This window comes from Sitodiplosis mosellana, unplaced genomic scaffold (assembly GCF_009176505.1).
Source record: "Sitodiplosis mosellana isolate CC-2019 unplaced genomic scaffold, AAFC_SMos_1.0 Smas_scaffold_5, whole genome shotgun sequence".
NCBI classification, from domain to species: domain Eukaryota; kingdom Metazoa; phylum Arthropoda; class Insecta; order Diptera; family Cecidomyiidae; genus Sitodiplosis; species Sitodiplosis mosellana.
This window is the reverse complement of record NW_022595248.1, coordinates 1,391,378-1,410,163: the sequence shown is the minus strand read 5'-3', so window position 1 is coordinate 1,410,163 and position 18,786 is coordinate 1,391,378. Positions and strand designations below refer to the sequence as shown.

The following is an 18,786-nucleotide window of genomic DNA, read 5'->3' as shown; positions in this document are numbered from 1 at the left end:
CAATTTTATTTCAAATCTAATGATTCACAACAATGAAATGCAGTTGTACTTGAATATGATCGACTCAAACATTTCCTTCTTCAATGAATACTGTCTTCATTTGCATAATCAAAATTGAGTGCTGCGGACGATAGTCTTCCGTTCAATGGGCGAGAATGATTGGATCTGCGAAGGTGATGGCGAATTTGATCTATATTCAAGGTCAAATATACTACGAGAAACGTCAGCATGACAACGCACATAAAAATCATAAAAAAATTTGTGAAAACATAATCATTCGATTGAGCATTTCCATCCTTAGTCATGGCTTCATTTGCAGCTTCATCAATTTCTTCTGCATCAGGAATATTATTTGGATTTACAATTTCGCATCTAATTCCGCGAACGTGCGTTTGACCTTGCGTAACTGCTGTTGGATCAACTGGAAGACGAATCTTTTCCCAGCTGATGGTCTTCATGAACTGAATCAAATATGAGCAATTGAAATTGTTATTCTTGATATCCAACAGTTCCAATTGTGGGAACAGTGCATTTCCAAAACCATCCAAATCAGTTAGTTGATTTCCGTCCAATTCGAGTGATCGTAGATCATGCATAATCGGCATGAAAAGGTTAAAATCCAATTGTTTCAGAAGATTTTCAGATAAATCCAACGAAATCAATTTATGTTGATGGGAAAATGTTCCGAACTGAATGCTGGATAAATTCGTTCGTCTCAAGTTCAACACTTCTAAATTCGGTACAAAATTGAATGTACCAATTTCCAAACTTTCAATTGGATTATCGGACAAATTCAAGCTTTTTAACGAAATAATTTGATAGAATGTGTTTTCTTTTAGGTTCGTCAACTCGTTGTTTGATAAATCCAATGTCAATAGATTGTGCGTGGATAGGGTTTGTGGTTCAAGTTCATTGATTTGATTGTATGATAAATTCAGGACTTTTAAGCTCGTTTGATCGATGAAAACGTCAGCAGCGAGCGATGTAAGTGCGTTTTGCGATAAATCCAATGTTTCGAGACTGCTAGCACCCGTGAAACCCAAACGGTCGACTCGTTCGATGGAATTATTCGAGAAATCAGCGGAGATAAGTCGCTTTGCGTTGGCAAAGAGAATAGCGGGTATTTCTGCGATTTGATTGTTCGATGCGATTAAAGTGGTGATATTCTTTGCTTCGCTGAATATTTTCGCCTCGAGCGTTTTTAATTCCAGATTTGTCATGACGAATGTGTGCATCCGAGGAAATTGCTTGAAAAAATTTCTACCGAGTTTTGAAAATCGACAATTTCGAAAGTCTATCGTTCCCGGATAGTAATCGTACACATTTCGATGATGATTTGAACATTTAAATCGCGCCTGGTCAATAAAAACACCATTCTCGTTGTCATATTTGGCACAAATAAAGGTCACATTATCGATTCCAGTCACCACTGAACGATCATAGAAGTGACAATCACTAATATGCTCGTATTTTTCAACGCAGAACGCAAAAATCGGTAAACTTACGAACAAACACACTAACGCGTAGAATGTTTTTAAATCCATATCTATGTACGAGGATCGAAAGTGAATCTTATGAACGAACGAATGATTTGAAGAAGACTAAATTAAAACTGAATTTTGCAACAGAATAAGTGCGAAATGAATGTCTTTATGTCTAGTTTACTATAATATGTGTGGATTTATCACTCAAAGGAAGCACAAACTCCAAGGTTAACAAAATGTGCGACTTATTGTACAATACATACATGATAGAACAACAAAAATGGGGCAAAGCCCAATGTCGATAAATGTTCTTATGTGGACAATGAACATGAATATGACGATGTCGCAATTTGGTACGGAAAGTATAGGCTAACGAACGAGTGTCCACTGATATCGAATACTAGCATTTCTCGAAACTCTATTTAACCAATTTGTCCGGCCATTTGATAAAAAACGATCTCTGATGAATGAGTAAAACAAAAAACCACATGGTATTCCCACAAAAGAATGCAAAGTTTTCCCTGCAAACAATTCGAAGAAGCATCATATGTGCAACACAGATCGATGTGTTCGCATTTTTCAGCTGAACTTGTTCACTGGCATTCCCGAAACATTTGAATGTGGATTTTTTCCAATTAAGAAGAAATCTGTATTTCCATCAAAAATGTAGTTGCAGAATGATAATCTCAAATTGACTCGATTGGTTTGGGCTGATATTAATCAGCTTTGGCTAAAAATATAGCAGCAAAAAAAATTTCAATGTGAAAATTGATGATAACCCCAACGCATCAGTAGCAGCAAAAAGATGATATTCCTAAAGGCTATACAGTTATTACCTATTGATAGTGTTTTTATTGCAATAAATTAAAACAACTTCTTTATCTTGGCGCAAACATTAGTTTCAGTTGAACATTTATTTATCGATCATATTTTGAATAGTACATCGTTTCGTATGCTGATAATTAATTTAATAACAGTTCTTCCTTACAATATTCAACTTTCTCTGTTGCAGTTTGTCCAATACTAATTGATTTTTTCCAGTGACAAAAACTCTTATCAAAGATTCGCTTGCGATTCAATGTTACATACATGATCAAAAATATCAACATTATTATGCAAAGTAAAACCAACGTAATTTTTATGAGTATATCATCATTCGATTTGTGTTGTGATTTTGAATTATCATCAGATGATTCCTGGCCCGCAACAACTTCACAGTTAATTCCTCGGATGCTGCTTACTTGTGGATTCATTGAATGTGAGTCAATCGGAAGACGAATATCTTCCCAGTTGATGGATTCCATGAAATGTCTCAAATACGTGCAATTGAACCGATTGTTTTTTATATCAAGCGAGGTCAACTGTGGAAACAGAGAGTTTCGAAAACCATTCAAACTAGATAGTTGGTTTTTGCTAATATTAAGAGTACGAAGTTCGTATTGAATTGGATAGTGTAGCGTGAAATCCAATGTTTTCAAAGCGTTTTCCGACAAGTCCAACGTAACTAAATGCGATTGATGTAAAAGTGTTCCAGCTTGAACGGATGATGTGTTCGTTGGTTTCAAAAGGTGAATGAATGTGTCAATTTTTAAATCGCCAATCGAATTGAATGATAAATTCAATAGTTTTAATTCACTTAATTTATCGAAGGTGTGTTCTTTAATATGCGTTAAATTATTTCGCGAAAGATCCAAGTGTTCGATTTTAGTTGCACCCGAAAAAGCCACAGCATCGATTTGCACAATTTTATTGCAGGAAAAATCCACATGAGTAAGAGTTTTTGCATTCATAAATATCAGCGATGGGATCTCCTTTATGTTATTTTTTGATACATCCAAAAAAGTTAATTTCGTCGCTTGATTAAATATATCAGTTTGTAGAGCTTCCAAGCCCAGATCAGACAAATTGGCCGTATGCACATATTGAAAGTCTTTGAAAAAATTTCTCTTTAACTCATTGAACCGACAGTTTTCGAAGTTTATAGTGCCTGGCCAATTAAAGTGAACAGGTCGACAGAAATTTGAACAATTGAAATTATTGGGATCAGGGAAAACGATATTTTCACCATTAATTTCCGCACAAATGAATGTCACATTGTCATGTCCATACTTATTATTGCCACGGCTATGAAAACGGCAATCGGTAATATGCTCATATTTTTGAGCACAAAATACAAATGTCGGTAAACTTGTGAATAAACATACTAAAATGTAGAACGTTTTTGGATCCATATCTATGTACGAGAATCGAAAATGAATCTTATGAACGAACGAATGATTTGACGAAGACTAAACTAAGACTGAATTTCACAACAGAATAAGTGAAAAATAAAAGTCTTATTTACTATAATATGTGTGAATTTATCACTCAAAGGAAGCACAAACTCGTTAGCATAACGTGCGACTTATTGTACAATACATACATGATAGAACAACAAAAATAGGGCAGAGCCCAATGTCGATAAAATTCTTATTTGGACAATGAACATGAATATGACGATGTCGCAAATTGGTACGGAAAGTATGGGCTAGCCAACAAATGTCTACTGATAATAAATTCTTAGAGTACAGTATGTACATGATAGTACAACAAAAATGAAGCAAAGTCAATAAACTTCTCATGTGGATATTTTTTTCAAACGTTAATTTTATTGAAACATTTATTTGACAATAATTATCGAAGTTTGGATATCAAGGACATTTTTTATGCTGTTAATAATTATTATATTAATTATAATTAATTCAATAATAGCTCTTCCTTACAATATTCAACTCTATCTGTTGCTATTTGACCATTACTGGTTGAATTTTTCCAGTAACAAAAACTCTTATCAAAGATTCGCTTGCGATTTAATGTTACGAATATGACCAAAAATGTCAACATTATTATGCAAAGTAAAACCAACGTAATTTTTATGAGTATATCATCATTAGATTTGTGTTGTAATTTTGAATTATCATCAGATGATTCCTGGCCCGCAACAACTTCACAGTTAATTCCTCGGATGCTGCTTACTTGTGGATTTATTGAATGTGGGTCAACCTGAAGATGTATTTTCTCCCAATTGATGGATTCCATGAAATGTGTCAAATACGTGCAATTGAACTGATTGTTTTTGATATCAAGCGAAGTCAACTGTGGAAACAGAGCGTTTCGAAAACCATTCAAATCTGAAAGTTGGTTTCCACTGATGTAAAGAGTACGAAGATCATGTTGAATTGGATAGAATAGCTTAAAGTTCAATGTTTTTAAAGCGTTGTCCGACAATTCCAACGTAACTAAATGCAGCTGATGTGAAAACGTTCCAATTTGAATGGACGATATGTTTGTTCGCCTTAAATTCAAATGCTTCAGCTTCAGGACGTGAATGAATGTGTCAATTTTCAAATCGCCAATCGGATTGAATGATAAATCCAATAGTTGTAATTCACTTAATTCGTCGAATGTATGTTCTCCTATGCGGGTTAAATTATTGTGTGAAACATCCAGTTTCAACAAATTGAGCATAGATAGATTATGCGAATTGAGTTCAGTAAATTTATTGTACGATAAATTCAGCATTTTTAGGCTCGACAAACCCTTGAATACTTGTTCATCGAGGCTGCTAAGATCGTTTTGCGAGAGATCGATGGATTCGATTTTAGTTGCACCCGCAAAAGCCACAGCATCGATTTGCACAATTTTATTGCAGGAAATATCCACATGACTAAGTTTTTTGGCGTTCACAAAAATAAGCGATGGGATCTCCTTCAAATTATTTCGTGATACATTCAGAGTAGTTACATTCGTTGCTTCACTAAATATATCCCTTTGTAGGACTTCCAAACCAACATCAGAAAAATCGATCGTTTGCATATTCGGAAAGTCTTTGAAGTAATTTCTCTTCAACAGTTTAAACTGGCAGTTTTTGAAATTTATATTTCCTGGCCAATCAAAGACAAGAGAATTTGCATAGTTCTTGTTGGAGCATCTGAATCTTAAAGGTTGAGGGAAAACGATATTTTCACGACTAATTTCCGCACAAATGAATGTCACATTGTCATTTCCAAACGCCATACCAGCGTCATACAAGTAGCAATCGTTGATATGTTCATAATGCTTAGCAGAATTCACAAATTTCGTTCGAATTACTAAAACAAATACTAAACAACAGAATAATTTAAACTCCATGGCCACGAAGTGTTCAACTCAAATCGTGTACGCACATTCAGAATGTCAAATTAAGACTAGTTGCTATCATGCGTTTAGATTTTTTAAATGAGTTCGTATGTATCTATTCGTAAAATAGGAAGTTCAAACTTCACAGATAAAATGGGTGTCTGCCGGACACTGTCCGGTCATATTTTCACTACCATTTCTTAGAAAGAGAAAACAGATGCATCGTTTGTTTCAAAACAATTTTTAAGCCGCTGATAATAGTTTCCAGACTTTATCGTATCGAGTTTTTTTTAAAGTGAAACTTGATTCCATTCAAAACTGGACAGAATCTAATAATGAGGTTGCAAATTAACAGAAAAATGTTAACCACAATTCATTTTAAAATTATGATTGTCGAAAGTGCTGCAAACGTAATCATTGGTGATTCGACATCCAATCTAAAGAAACAATTGCAATCAATATCACAGAGCTATGTACTCAGCCTCTGAATCAATATAGTTAAAAGATTGGAAGCGACGAACAAGAGAAGAAAAATTACAATTTGTGTGATTCACCGGTTTGAAATGCGATTTGAATTTCTCATTAGAAAATTATTTACCCAAAATGGTAATCACCATTTTTTTTTGATAACTTTTTTGTATTTTGAATGAATATAAAATCAAGCGCTTTTATTATTATAAAAAGGCCTTGTCCATTAACTCGAAATCTATTTTTTTTATCACTAGTCAACATTTTCGTCAGGCGTTTCATATCAACATGGGTCGAAATTGCCACCATTTCCACTGTTTATCGGCGTTCTAATGAAAATTCATCGAGAATGAGTTCATTGATTTTGTTGCTACCATTTTCGTAGGGTTCTTCAAATCCTTTTTCTAAAACTGCCATTCAAAATGACCGAGGCACAATTTAAGCACTTCAACCGAAGACCCTCATCATATTTGCGATGTGACAAACCGAAAAAAACACAGAAGAAAGAAAATATAAATGGAAACGTTACGCTTGACCGTTTTCTGGTTGATTTTGTATTCTTTTGAAATACGGTTTCTTTTTCGGCATATGATATGGGTGATTGAATAGATTGACACAAAACCAAAATGGACAAATTTATAGAGAAATTCAAATCATGAGCGGTAGTCGTGACCACAACATGAGCCAATTAAATGGGCTTGCGTCATTTATTCTCCAATTTTTCTCACATCAACGTGAACATTCAATGGTTGAACAGTTCTAATGGGAATGTTCGGTTTTTTCTGTTCATGTGAATTGCTTCAAAAGCTAATAAACTGATGGAATAATCGAGTTCATGGCATAGAATAGGCCATTTGAGATAAATTGTATCGTTTTATTTTTCTCTCTCATCATAACTCTTTGGATATTATCGACAATTTCACCATTTTCCAAATGGCGCTTCACACTTTTATAGCGCTTCACATCCCACATAAAGGTCTTCCACAGCGATGATCCTTGACTAGATAATTTCCAATAAAATCCGTAGCAATTTAATTGCAATTTCGCTTGAAATATGATGTGGCTAATGGACAAAGAAAGCGTCAATGTCGTTCGGATTAGTCGGTTCAGGTAAAAACATTAAAAAAAACGAATCTCTGTGTGCAAAGTCGACCAAATTGTACGATATGCGATGGAATGATTCGATCCGATGGCGGATGGGGGCATTTTATGTTATCAATGAAGCTTTTATTATATGGACTTGAGTTTTATGTACTACATAAAAATAAATTATCAAAATGTCGTGAGTTATGAGCGCAAAGCAAGTGGAAAAAAAGAGGCACAAATCGAATGAAAAGCAGCAGCACCAGGACTAGCAGCAGCACCAGGACTAGCAGCAGCGACAGGAGGTAGTAATAATACGAAGCCGAAGAAAAAAAAATCGGTTGCCATAAATTTTCTAATCGCAAAAATAAATTCGGCATAGCGGAATAAAGAGGAGAGATAGAAAACGAAGAAAGGCGCATAAATAATTTTTTATTGGTGCCTTTTATGGATTTTATATCGGTTGAAGGCAATCATTAAATGCGAGAGTCGCTTTTTTTTTCTCTGTCTCTCCATATTTTCATTTGGCCCATTTGTATTCATAATTCATTGTTTATTTGTCATTATTTCACTCTTTTTCGTCTATCTGCCTCTCGTTCTAACTGTACCGGTGTGTGACTGTCGTCCCGCACTCATTCGTGTGCCATTTGTTATCGATAACAGTTTAACAGGAGCGCATAAAATGTTGTCGCTTTTGATATGTCTCTCTCTTTCTCTCATACTTTCCCTTCTTCTCGTTCCGCCTCTCGCCCACTCTATCCCGCTCTCTCGTGCCATCAAATCGACTATAACCTATTGGACCATTGTGTTTTGGGGTGAAAATAATTCAAAATTATTGTTTGGCAATTCAGTTTTTACGAGCGACAACCAGTAAATCAACGAACGTTGTCAAAGCGATCGTGAAAGATTGTGAATTATTATATCGCATGTGCTTTTCTCTCTCTTTCTTTCGGTGCAATGGGTTTTGGTTGGCGAGAATCTGTTATCCATTGACATTGTGCATAAAATGAAATTTACACGTATGGTGAATGCTCACATAAAATTGCGATGCCATTTTCCGGCGCTCTTTTTTTATGTTTATGCTATCAAATGACTGTGTTTATGAGTTATTGTTTGGTTGAAGTTTGTCTGTTCGTTGTTCAACGTGATAAAAGATTAAACACAAACAAGCCGATCCACGGCAGGAAAGGGAATATGTTTTGAAATGAGAAAAAAAAATTATAGACAAAAAAATTGATTAGAGTTGACATTTTTCTTTCGACAGACGAGTCACATGCACATGATCCCAGTATAAGTTGATTGCGTGCGTTTCTGAATATTTTTGTCCTGAAATATCAAATATCATTTGCGCATTTTCGATTAAGTCATGTTTTATGTTTATGTGTTTCTCTCTTTTTTTGCAGGCGGCAGTTAAGTTACTTTTTATGGCCCGTTTGCCATGATAAACACTAACCCCTTATAAATATCATTATTGCCAAAGATCGAATTTTTAACGTTTATTCAACCCGATTAAATTGCTCAAACACCAAAACCGAAATTCAATACTCCCCACCGAATACAGCACGAAAAAAAATGAACTTCGACTTGCGCTGCGGGAAATTGGCTAATGCTTTTTGGGTATGTGTGTGTGTGTGTGTGTGTGTGAGAGAGCAATCGAAAGTAAGTGTTCAATTTGAAGTTGCCAAATGTTTATACGTGATGAATCAAGCGATTCACCAAACTTGATACCGAAAATTAGATCATAAAATGCAAACGCATTACCTTCAGTTTTATTTTTGATTAAATTTATTTCGATTTTTATATCGTTGTGTACACTCCGAGCGAAGATGATTTATTGAAATGTACGTGCATTGATGAGCGCATCCCTTTGAAAAGCAGTATTTCATTGCGTTACAAGCGTAAAATTCACTAAACGATGTCGATATTTTCCTTTTTGTCATGCTACTGCTGTTACTGCAACCTTGTTCCTTCTTCTCATTTTATCCTCCCATTTGCCATCAGCGGCAACGACGACGACGACGACAATTGCAAAATGCGTAAGCGAATACGATGATGGTCGATGTAGCAAATATGGTTATATGCGATTTTATTATTGCTGGCATATGAGAGTGAATATGTGTGCATATCCCTAGTTCAGTCGTTGTGTTTGTGTGTACATTGTTCCATTGTGTAACATAGTGATAAATTGATGAACGTCGACATTAAATACGCCCCATGGCACTACTATTATATTTTTATTTCAATGTTTGTATAAAATATTCGCTCGTTTTTTTCTCTTCTTTCCATTGCACTTCCTTTTCTATTCTGTCTCTCTTGTCTAGTGCTTAGAGTGAGCGCACATGCGATCGGAGAAGAAAAAAAACAACAACCAGCAGACTATTCAGCGAACGTGCTCACTATTATATAGACAAGGTTGAATTATTGAGTCATTTGTTTTCTTTAGGATGTGACTGGATATATGTCGATATAGATTTTCGATGGGGTGCGAAAATTTTCAAGGATAAATGTAATTGATTTTTGTGTCGAGAGAGTGAAAATACACGCAATGCCTAACAAAAAGGATAACCAACTGACGGGAATACACGATTGAATGACACAAAATATATGTGCTCCGTTTTAATGACTCTTTTAATATTTTGTCATTTTTTTCCCTTTCGCTAGCTCACTCATACTCTCACTTCACCAAATCGTAGCGAGACCATTTTTTTTTTCATTGTATGTTTTTATTCCATTTTTTGTGTATTCATTTCCCAAATGCTGACGAAGTTTCACCCAGAATACACACATTTTTTTTGGGTGAAACAAAAAAAAAAATACGAAAATTTATAGTTCCAAGGATATTTACATGAAAATTCACTATGTGACTTTAATTTATGATTATGTGCACTTTTGGTATTTGGAGTTGGTTTTTTTTTTCTTCTGGTGTGTTGTGTGTCGAGGCGAGCAGCTGAATTAATATGCGATTTGCTACTCACATAACGACCGACAGCCCGGCATTTTGAGCGAACGAACGCCTGCGGCCCAGCATTTAATGGAACAAACAGCATAAATTGTTGTGTTCACTCATCCCTTTTTCTCGGTCTCTCTCTCTCTCTCTCTCTCTCTCTCTCGCTCTGTGAGTGCGTTGAAATGGTGACTTGAAAAATGGCCCGAATTCGAAACGGCGATGATGATTACAATCATCCAGTTTGTTAGCTTTCAGCAGTGAAAATTACGTGGTGTTTATTAGTATTTCATTTGACAAAAAAATATTATCCTGAAGCCAGTAAAAAAAAGGATGTGATTTGTCACTAAATCATGTAGCCAATAGTCACACTGAAAATCTGTTCGAAACGAATTCGTTATGGAAATGCCGTTTGGTTTGTTTGATGTGTGTGTGTCTCCTGCGTTGTTACAAAACAACACAGTCTCCTCGTCAAAAGGCACAAGATTAATGGGCCAATTTATTATATCTTTTTTCGATTTTTAATACGTGTACTTTTGGGGAAAAAAGGTGCCATGTTAAATTGTACACATTTGCTCAACCAATTTATTCCATTTCGAAAATTAATTTTCACCCCCTCGGCCAGAAATCCGAAATCTGTTGCTGTCAGCGGCACAATTAATAGCGTAAAAAAGCGTGATATGCGTAAATTCACTGCAAAAATCTGTCAAAATTTCTGGAAAATGTCCTAAAAACCCGAACAAAGATCAAAGGCTCGGCTTTTTACATCCAGCCAGGTTCGAAATGTCGCCTCTGGAAATTGGATTTCAACAAAAATTTCATAAAACAGAAATCAGCATGCAAAGTCTGGTCGTCGCTTTTGTAATTTGGAACGGAGTATGCATGTAACGGAGAGAAAGAGAGAGAGAGAGTGCAAATGATGTGTAAATTGTATTTGGAACAAGCCAAATAAACATACACACAGTGCGCTCCATTTGATCTGATGATGTAAACGAGTAAATCGTATACGGATTGATATTTACATTCAATAACGCACCGCTGGCAATTTCTGAGCAGGAGAGAAAACCATGACGCGCATCAAAAACCCAAAACACACAAAAGAAAGGACACGCACAATCCGCGTTTTTCCATTCTCTCCCACACTCGTCCACTCTCTTTCTCCATTTCGCCTCGGAACCATCGGCTGAAACTGATTCGAAAGCGAAATAATATTTCTGTCAAAATCAGGACCGGCGGCGATCAATTTAAATGCTGTTTGATGTTTTTGTTTTACATACATACTTACTTTTTGCATCATGCGAGTATTGAATCGGATTCTGGCAACCGTTTTTCTCTCTCTCTTTCTCTCGCTTGCTTACAAAGTCAAATATGGCTCGATGCTGCTAAAATATGGCCCACTCCGAACCACGTGTTGACATCAGCATAACACACGCAAATAATAAACGATAACTCAATTTACATGAATGTCGAAAAATGTTCAGTTAACATTCTGTTTGTGATAAAGTTGAAATGTGAAAATTGTAAAACAAAAACCGTTTTTGTAATTCACTTTTTAGCATGCTGTCGTAAGTCTACCGGAGTTTTTTGTTGTTGTTGTTGCTGTCGTCGTCATTGTTGTTGATGTGACTTGGTGAAATGGCAGAGAGAATCAGTGAATTTGGTAGAACAAAACAATAAGTCTGGCACAAGATGAAAGAGTCGAATGTGTGATTGGCTTGCTCTTTAATTTGTAAATATGCCAACAGCCGCCGACCGGTGACGCAATCAAAACTGTGTGTTTTCTCCGATTTTTGTGTGATTTGGGTGGGATGTAGAAAAATCAATCAAATTTTCGTTTGATCAAAACAATCAATTTGTTCCTGGGTCTTGAAAGTTTTCAATAAGATCAAAGCCAACCAGTCAACTCAAACGAAACGAAATGAAATGTTGTCACTTTTCACATGTTCTTTTTGAAATAGGTAATCGATCCATTTCTTTGGAATTATTGACTCATTTTGCGATTCCATTTTACTTGTTCACACAAGCAAGTTTTCGTGTTGCGTTTCCCGAAATCCGTTTGTTTTGCGAGAATTTCAACATGTGCAGAAATAATCGAATTCGTTTTTTGTTAATTCCTTTTTGCTAGCAACGTCATAGTCGTCGTCGCAACGAAAGAGCGAAACCATGTCTTGGGCGGGCGACTTTGATTGCGAGACGATAGCTGCATTATATCCAAGTGTCCAATAAACAAGCAGCTGGGAAATTGGTCCTGGGATTCATTTAAACGTCATTGAAATTTATCGAATACACTTACAATGCTATTTTATGTTAGGTGAAAACTACCCGACCACATCGAAGGTGCATGTTCGCCTGCAAAGATACAAGTAAATGGCGACGACGGTCACGGCGAATGCCGTTGCCGTTGTTGGTGCTGCTATTTTTCGGTGGCCAAGACGATGACTTTCAATAAAAATCCAAACACATACACTAATGCTATGTCTGGGAGAGCGCGCTCTCTCTCTCTCTCTCTCTCTCTCTCTCTCTCTTTCTCACTCGCTCAGTGCGGTCGAAATTTCCGCATAAACGAAATGCTTGATTTAATCCAAATATACGATGGTGCATTTTATCGTGCTGGCCCCAAAAAAAAATGGGCGAATAAAAAGCATTTTCAAACCAATTGACGCCACCACATAATGCCATTTAAATCCCAAACGTATTCTATTTTCCAGTGTTTTAGTATTTTTACAGCACTCTTTTGCTTTCTCTCGGTCTCACTTACTCTCTTTTCCTCTCTCTTGGTTGCTCCCACACTCGTTGCATCTCTCTCAACATGTTGTTTGGAAAACCAAATGGAAAGGCACATAACGATCACCGCAACCGAGTGACGATGAAATGGCGTACAACATAATGGCCAAAGAGAGAGAGAGAGAGAGAGAGAGAGCTGTTAAGTGCAACAGCGTTTTATGCTGGCAAATTTCTAATCTGATTTTTATTAGGAAATATATATTTCACGTGTGAATATGCAGCCGCTTTATGGTGTGCAATAGTATCCCAAGTGTGTTCAGTGCACCAAAATAAGCGCACATATTCGCAATTATTACATCATTTCATGGTGTCGTGGCTCTTATTTTGAACGCAAATCAGAAATTTTTATTTCGTTCAAAATCTTTGAAAATTACACCGAAAGCACCATAAATTCATCTAAATGACTCCAAGAAACGATTTAAGAAGAGTGAAAAAAAAATACAGCGTCAATGGGTCGTCAATTCAACGGAATGCCGCCTTTTTCGAAGCGATTAATCACGTTTTCGTAATTAAATTGACGGCAATTTAAAGCAAATCCATCTTCGAATAATTGTCACCATCAAAACATACCGTATCGCCGACGAGTGCAACCCAAAATATGAAGAAAAAGCAGAAAAAAAATCTTGAAGAAATGTTACGAAAACATCATGTTTAAATTGTCAATTTGTTCGCATTAAATTCTCTCGTTAAAACTGTATAAATTATGTCACAAATATTTTCTAAAGTATGTGGAATTTTTTTCTGTCTGTCGGTCGGTCGAGCCGGTCGAGTCGTTGCATCGAAATGTGGTGCTTTCGGAAAATTATGTGTTTCGCAGTCACTTAACAGCACTTTGGTGTAAGCGCACACACTTTGCGTCGTCATTGAGATTGAAACGTAAGTGTTATCTAATTGCATGAACAAAGTTTCTTGCTTACGCTCTCTTCTCGCCTTCCCCATTTTCTCGCATCGATTCGCTCTTGCACAATGCAATGCATACAGTTGATTTGTTGTCTTGGTCGTCGCCACTGCCGCCGTCATCGCTGTTGTTGTCGTCGCTTTTCTTCTAAGAAACATGTCGTTAAAATGGTTTTCGTACATGGAATGACATTAAAAACAACAGAAGCAATTAAATGCTCTTTTTGTAGTTGAGAATGTGCATTTCGTTGGAATGTCAATCGGTTTTGTGCCCAGCTCTCCCAGTTTGTTTGTAACGGTCGCTCTCCATAGTGCGCGACGACGACGACGACGACCACAGCTGTGTTTGTGTTTATCGGTTTGACGACATGAAAATATTCCGTAAAAACAGCAGCAAAACTACTTGATTGAAACGACACGAATCTCAACGAGAAAAAAGACACACACGAAACAAGAAAGAAATGTGCGTGTACATTTATTTGGCTCGAATTAGCTATGGAATGCCTGCTGTCACGAGATTTTTTCTTCTCTTTTCTCTCTCTCTCTCTCAATGTACTTGTAATATATTCCCGAGGCGACAGCTCTTCAAATATTGAAATTAATAGAAAATTAAGTGACCCCTTGGCTGCCTCATTAGTGATATTGAATTCTCTGTTTTCTGGTAAAAGAGCCAGAGAGAGGAAAAAACCAGCGGCAATAAATTTTATGCAAGACACAAAATTAGTTAATTTGACTCTTTTGTAGCGGTTGGGCTAAAAATGAACATGAACTAGTCGAAATGGAAGCCCAAATGTACGAATGAAACGGAGATAAAAAGGGTCACACACAAATGCATCCACACATAGCTCAGCAAAAATAACATGAACACTTTTTAAATTTATGTTCGAACAGATTTTTTCGAGAGAATTTTTTTCCTCTTTCTCGGAGACTCACAGCAGCAGCAAGCAGCACTCAATGGAATAACAATAGCGTCTATGTAATAAATTTTCATTTTGAATGCGACCATTTGGGATTTCACTGAAAGATTGGATGAACAAATGAACGAACGAACGAAAAAAAGAAGAAGAAGAAGAAGAACGGTCGTAAAAATCGTAGAAAATCAACAGCAGCTAACCTAATACTTTGACAAATATTTTCGTTTCCACTTTGCGCTGAGGAAAAATATTTGATCAATTTATTATACAATTTGAGCTGTGTCGTTGACACAGTGTTGCGTTCAGTATTTTTTTTCTCTCGAAATATGAGACAATGATGCATACTGCCGAAAGGAGGAAGAAACTGCATGCAGTAGAGCGTCAACCGAACACTAAATGATAAAATTCCCGAAAAAAAAACGACAACAACAACTGACTATTCCCATGAGCCGATGCATAACTTTAAAATAACTACAAATTTAATTTGTCACAGGCGAAAAAAAATGTTTTTTTTTTTGTGTTACAAAAACTGAAACGGAAAAAGTGGCATACTTTACGGGGAAAATTGTATATGTTGGCAAAATATCCGGTAACTGTTCGGCGCCGCAATAAATTTTATAATTGCCAAGTGAAATGGATCGAAAGTATTTTTTTTTCTTCGAAGAATATGTGCACTTTCTTGGTTTTTTTTCCCCAGAGGAAAGTTTTGCTTCTTGATAACCGACTTTCCGTTGAAGTGCAGTTTAATGTTGAAAATCGGTGTGTTTCTTCTTCTTCTTGACACGAGTTATTTGAGACTTGTACAGTTGAAAGTGTTTGGTGTTGTCATATCAAATAAAAGAAAACAACCTCATGGAAGTGATAAAAATCAAACAGAATGTGTCGTTGAAATGGTTTTTTTTTTCTGTAGAAAGTAATCAAATTTTCATATTGTTTGGTAAAAAGGCTTCACGTAACGACATATCGAAAATCTTGTTAGATCGTCGAAAGTGGCTTCATTGAATTGTCGATTATGCACCCTTCGCATTTTAAATGTTTCATTTGATGCTTTGTCATCATTGTTCGTTGTGTGACTATGATTGATTTGTCTGTGCCCGATGTGATGCAAATGTGTGAGTGTGAGCATATGAACTAACAAACGAATGAGTGTGATGAGCGAGCGATTTTCGTTTGTGAAGTGCGCGCTGCTATGACGTTGCTTCGACAGGGTAAAAACCGCTGTACCAAACAATGTGGTGAAAATTGAAGGGTAAATACCAAACATTCAATTTAATATACTCACCCGATGAAAGCAAATATTGAATGTAAATGCAGACGAGCGCGCGCGCGCACACACTCAGTTGTAGGCCTGATCTTCACACAGCGCTAAAACGGTGACTCAATTTTCTCCTTGTTCTCGCTCATTTTTCACATGCAAGTAGCTGTAATGTGACTCGACACGGCATAGATGTGCTAACATACTACCGCCTGGTGTTTTTGTGTGCGTCTAAGGGAGTGGGAAAACAAGACGAAATCATAAAAACAACGCATAAAAAAGGGAGTTTGAAATTTTCAAGAAAATTGACAGAAAACACTTCAAAGCCAAATTCACTGATATTGATGTGTGTGTGTGTGTGTGTGTGTGTGTGTGTGTATGTGGCTTGGATATTGAATTATGTATCACACGCAACACTGAATTCGGTTCCGCTGTGCTATGCTCTGCTGTACACTGAGAAACAAAAACATTTCAACGTTGAATCAAATTTCGGTGCTCCTATTTCGCATGTGATTTTTTCAAATCCAAACCATCTACATTGAATGCAAACCGAGTGAGAGAGAACGAAAGAGAAAAAAAGACACGAGAAAGATAATAACAACGATGGCAGCCATGTAGCGGTTAGTACAATAGACAGGAATCAAAAAATATCTTCAGGCCAATTTAACTCAAATTTAAATCCTATTAAAGATCTTGTTACAAATCCTCAACAGCACATACATCAACGCGCGACTTTTGTGCGCACATTTGCCCGGCAAAACGAAATCAGCTAGGCTTTCAACACATTATGTTCTGTTTCTGTGCTGCTTGCCTCTCTCCATTTCTCATTCTCTTTCCGCTCGTTTTCGTGTTATTATTTTGTTGCAAGGGATTAAAATTAGACAGCGATCATCCAATGTGATGGATTTTCGAGAACTTGATTCCTTTGTGCGCAGGAAAACACATCAGATTGTGTGTATGCTTCTGTGAACAAATAAAAGCCAAAACAATAACAACGGAGCAGACGAGAGACAGAGAAAAAAAAACGGGCCAATTTCCATTTTATAATTTATTTTTGCCCATCATTTTTTTTTCATTCTCCGGCGTTCTTTTCGTGAATGACGAAATTTAAGCCAATTAAGTTAACGGGGAACAAATTGAGAAGCCAAAAGTGCGCGCACATCGAATCCCTTCGGGCATAATATTTTACATTCGTCAACGGCGTCAGTCATGCAAGCACAAGAGCGAAATCCTATAACAAATATTGATCAGCTGCCATAACATCATAAAGTCACACAATCATAATGAATTTAACTTGATTATAACGAACAAAATGTACGTGTGCGTGTCGGCAAACGAAGCCGAATTCAATTGAATTTTCGATATTCCCTTTTGCGAACGGAACCAAACCGAAGCCGAGCCTAAACCACATAAAATGAGAATCGGTGAACTCTATTCAATTTCCAGCGGAACAATTTATTCAAATTGATCGAAATGTTTGCCTTGTGGTGCACACAAAACAAACACGCAGCTAATCATTCTACCCGAAAAATGATTCGCAATAAAGAATGGAAATGGAATTAAAATATCCGATTTTGTGGTTGACTAAATTCCTCCCAGTTACAATCAACACACACTCACTCTCGTCGTCGACACTGCGCAATATGCAAATTAAAGTGCATCACTGTGGAACTCACGAGCTCACTCTCCTAAAAACCCATCAACGGAGAATATTTATTGGTTCATCGTCGTTCGTTTGTTCGAAAGAGTGACGCAGAGCCCAGGCCCATTGTTATTTAGTTTGAAAAAAGCAAATATCACCGAATTGAATTGTACCTGGATACACACCAAATATAATCTATTCAAATACGCAAATGAGGGATTTTCTATGACGCGTTATATGTTTTTACCTTCGCACTTTTCGTACACGTTCGTTCGATACGAGAGCCAGCAACAGTGTAACACGGCTAACATATTGTTTTTTAATTTTCCATTGTTTTGATTCGATACTCTGATAAAATCGAATCGAATTTGGTCCGGGGAAAACGTGCAACATTGAATGCATGTCTTTATTGCCACTAAAATTCACAATTTCAATAAATTACCATAACTGTTCTGTTGCTGCTTGCTGTTGTTGTTGTTGTTGTTGATTTTTTTGTTTTTTTTTATGAACTCCGTTAGACATTGACAAATCTTTGAAGGAAATTGCGATAATGGCTAATGATAATGATATGAATTCAATGCTCATACATATTAATGAGTCATAAATTCGAACTGGATTGCGCGCGAGCGTGGCTGCCAACCTAGCCAACAAATTGTAATGCATTGCTCGTTGAAATCGGTGTGCATTTTATCGTAATCGATGAAATATTGAACAAAAATTATTCATGCCAATGGAAGGTGAACACCACTGTCGTAATGAAAACGGCGAAATCGAATAATGCACGATCTACATCCAACTATTTGACTCTAAATCGCGTCAATTTAAAACCCATATTAACATTATCTCGATCTCGCATCGTTGTCTGTGCGCGCGCTTTAAGCGCATTGAATCCCGTGCAAAATTGCTGATTTATCACCTGTGATTTTTATACACTACACTCACAGCCGGCCAATTCCGTGGGAAATGCCACCGAAAATTCCATAGATAGTATACGGTCTCGCGCTTATTTATAATTCATGTGCATTTTAATGGCATTTGTATGTGCGCTGTGGCTGAAGAAGTGATGATATTTTCTGTTTATTTAACGCAAAAATGATGTTAAAGCATTACGATTGGCCTTTTTTTATGTCTGTCTGTCGGTTTTTGTCATCGGTTCA

At 36.6% G+C, this 18,786-nt stretch overlaps 2 protein-coding genes across 2 annotated transcripts; both read right to left on the bottom strand.

Annotated features, from left to right (window-relative positions):
* Nucleotides 1-80: 80 nt before the first annotated feature.
* LOC129566979 (uncharacterized) lies at nucleotides 81-5,676 on the bottom strand. Its single transcript, XM_055443429.1, has 3 exons — nucleotides 4,237-5,676; nucleotides 2,726-3,608; nucleotides 81-1,601 (listed from the first exon to the last, which is right to left on the bottom strand). Exons 1-3 carry the CDS (start codon nucleotides 5,652-5,654, stop codon nucleotides 81-83), a joined length of 3,822 nt encoding a protein of 1,273 aa, XP_055299404.1. The 5' UTR covers nucleotides 5,655-5,676.
* LOC129567111 (uncharacterized) lies at nucleotides 2,288-3,761 on the bottom strand. The gene has a single exon (XM_055443711.1). It carries the CDS (start codon nucleotides 3,713-3,715, stop codon nucleotides 2,447-2,449), a length of 1,269 nt encoding a protein of 422 aa, XP_055299686.1. The 5' UTR covers nucleotides 3,716-3,761; the 3' UTR covers nucleotides 2,288-2,446.
* Nucleotides 5,677-18,786: the final 13,110 nt, after the last annotated feature.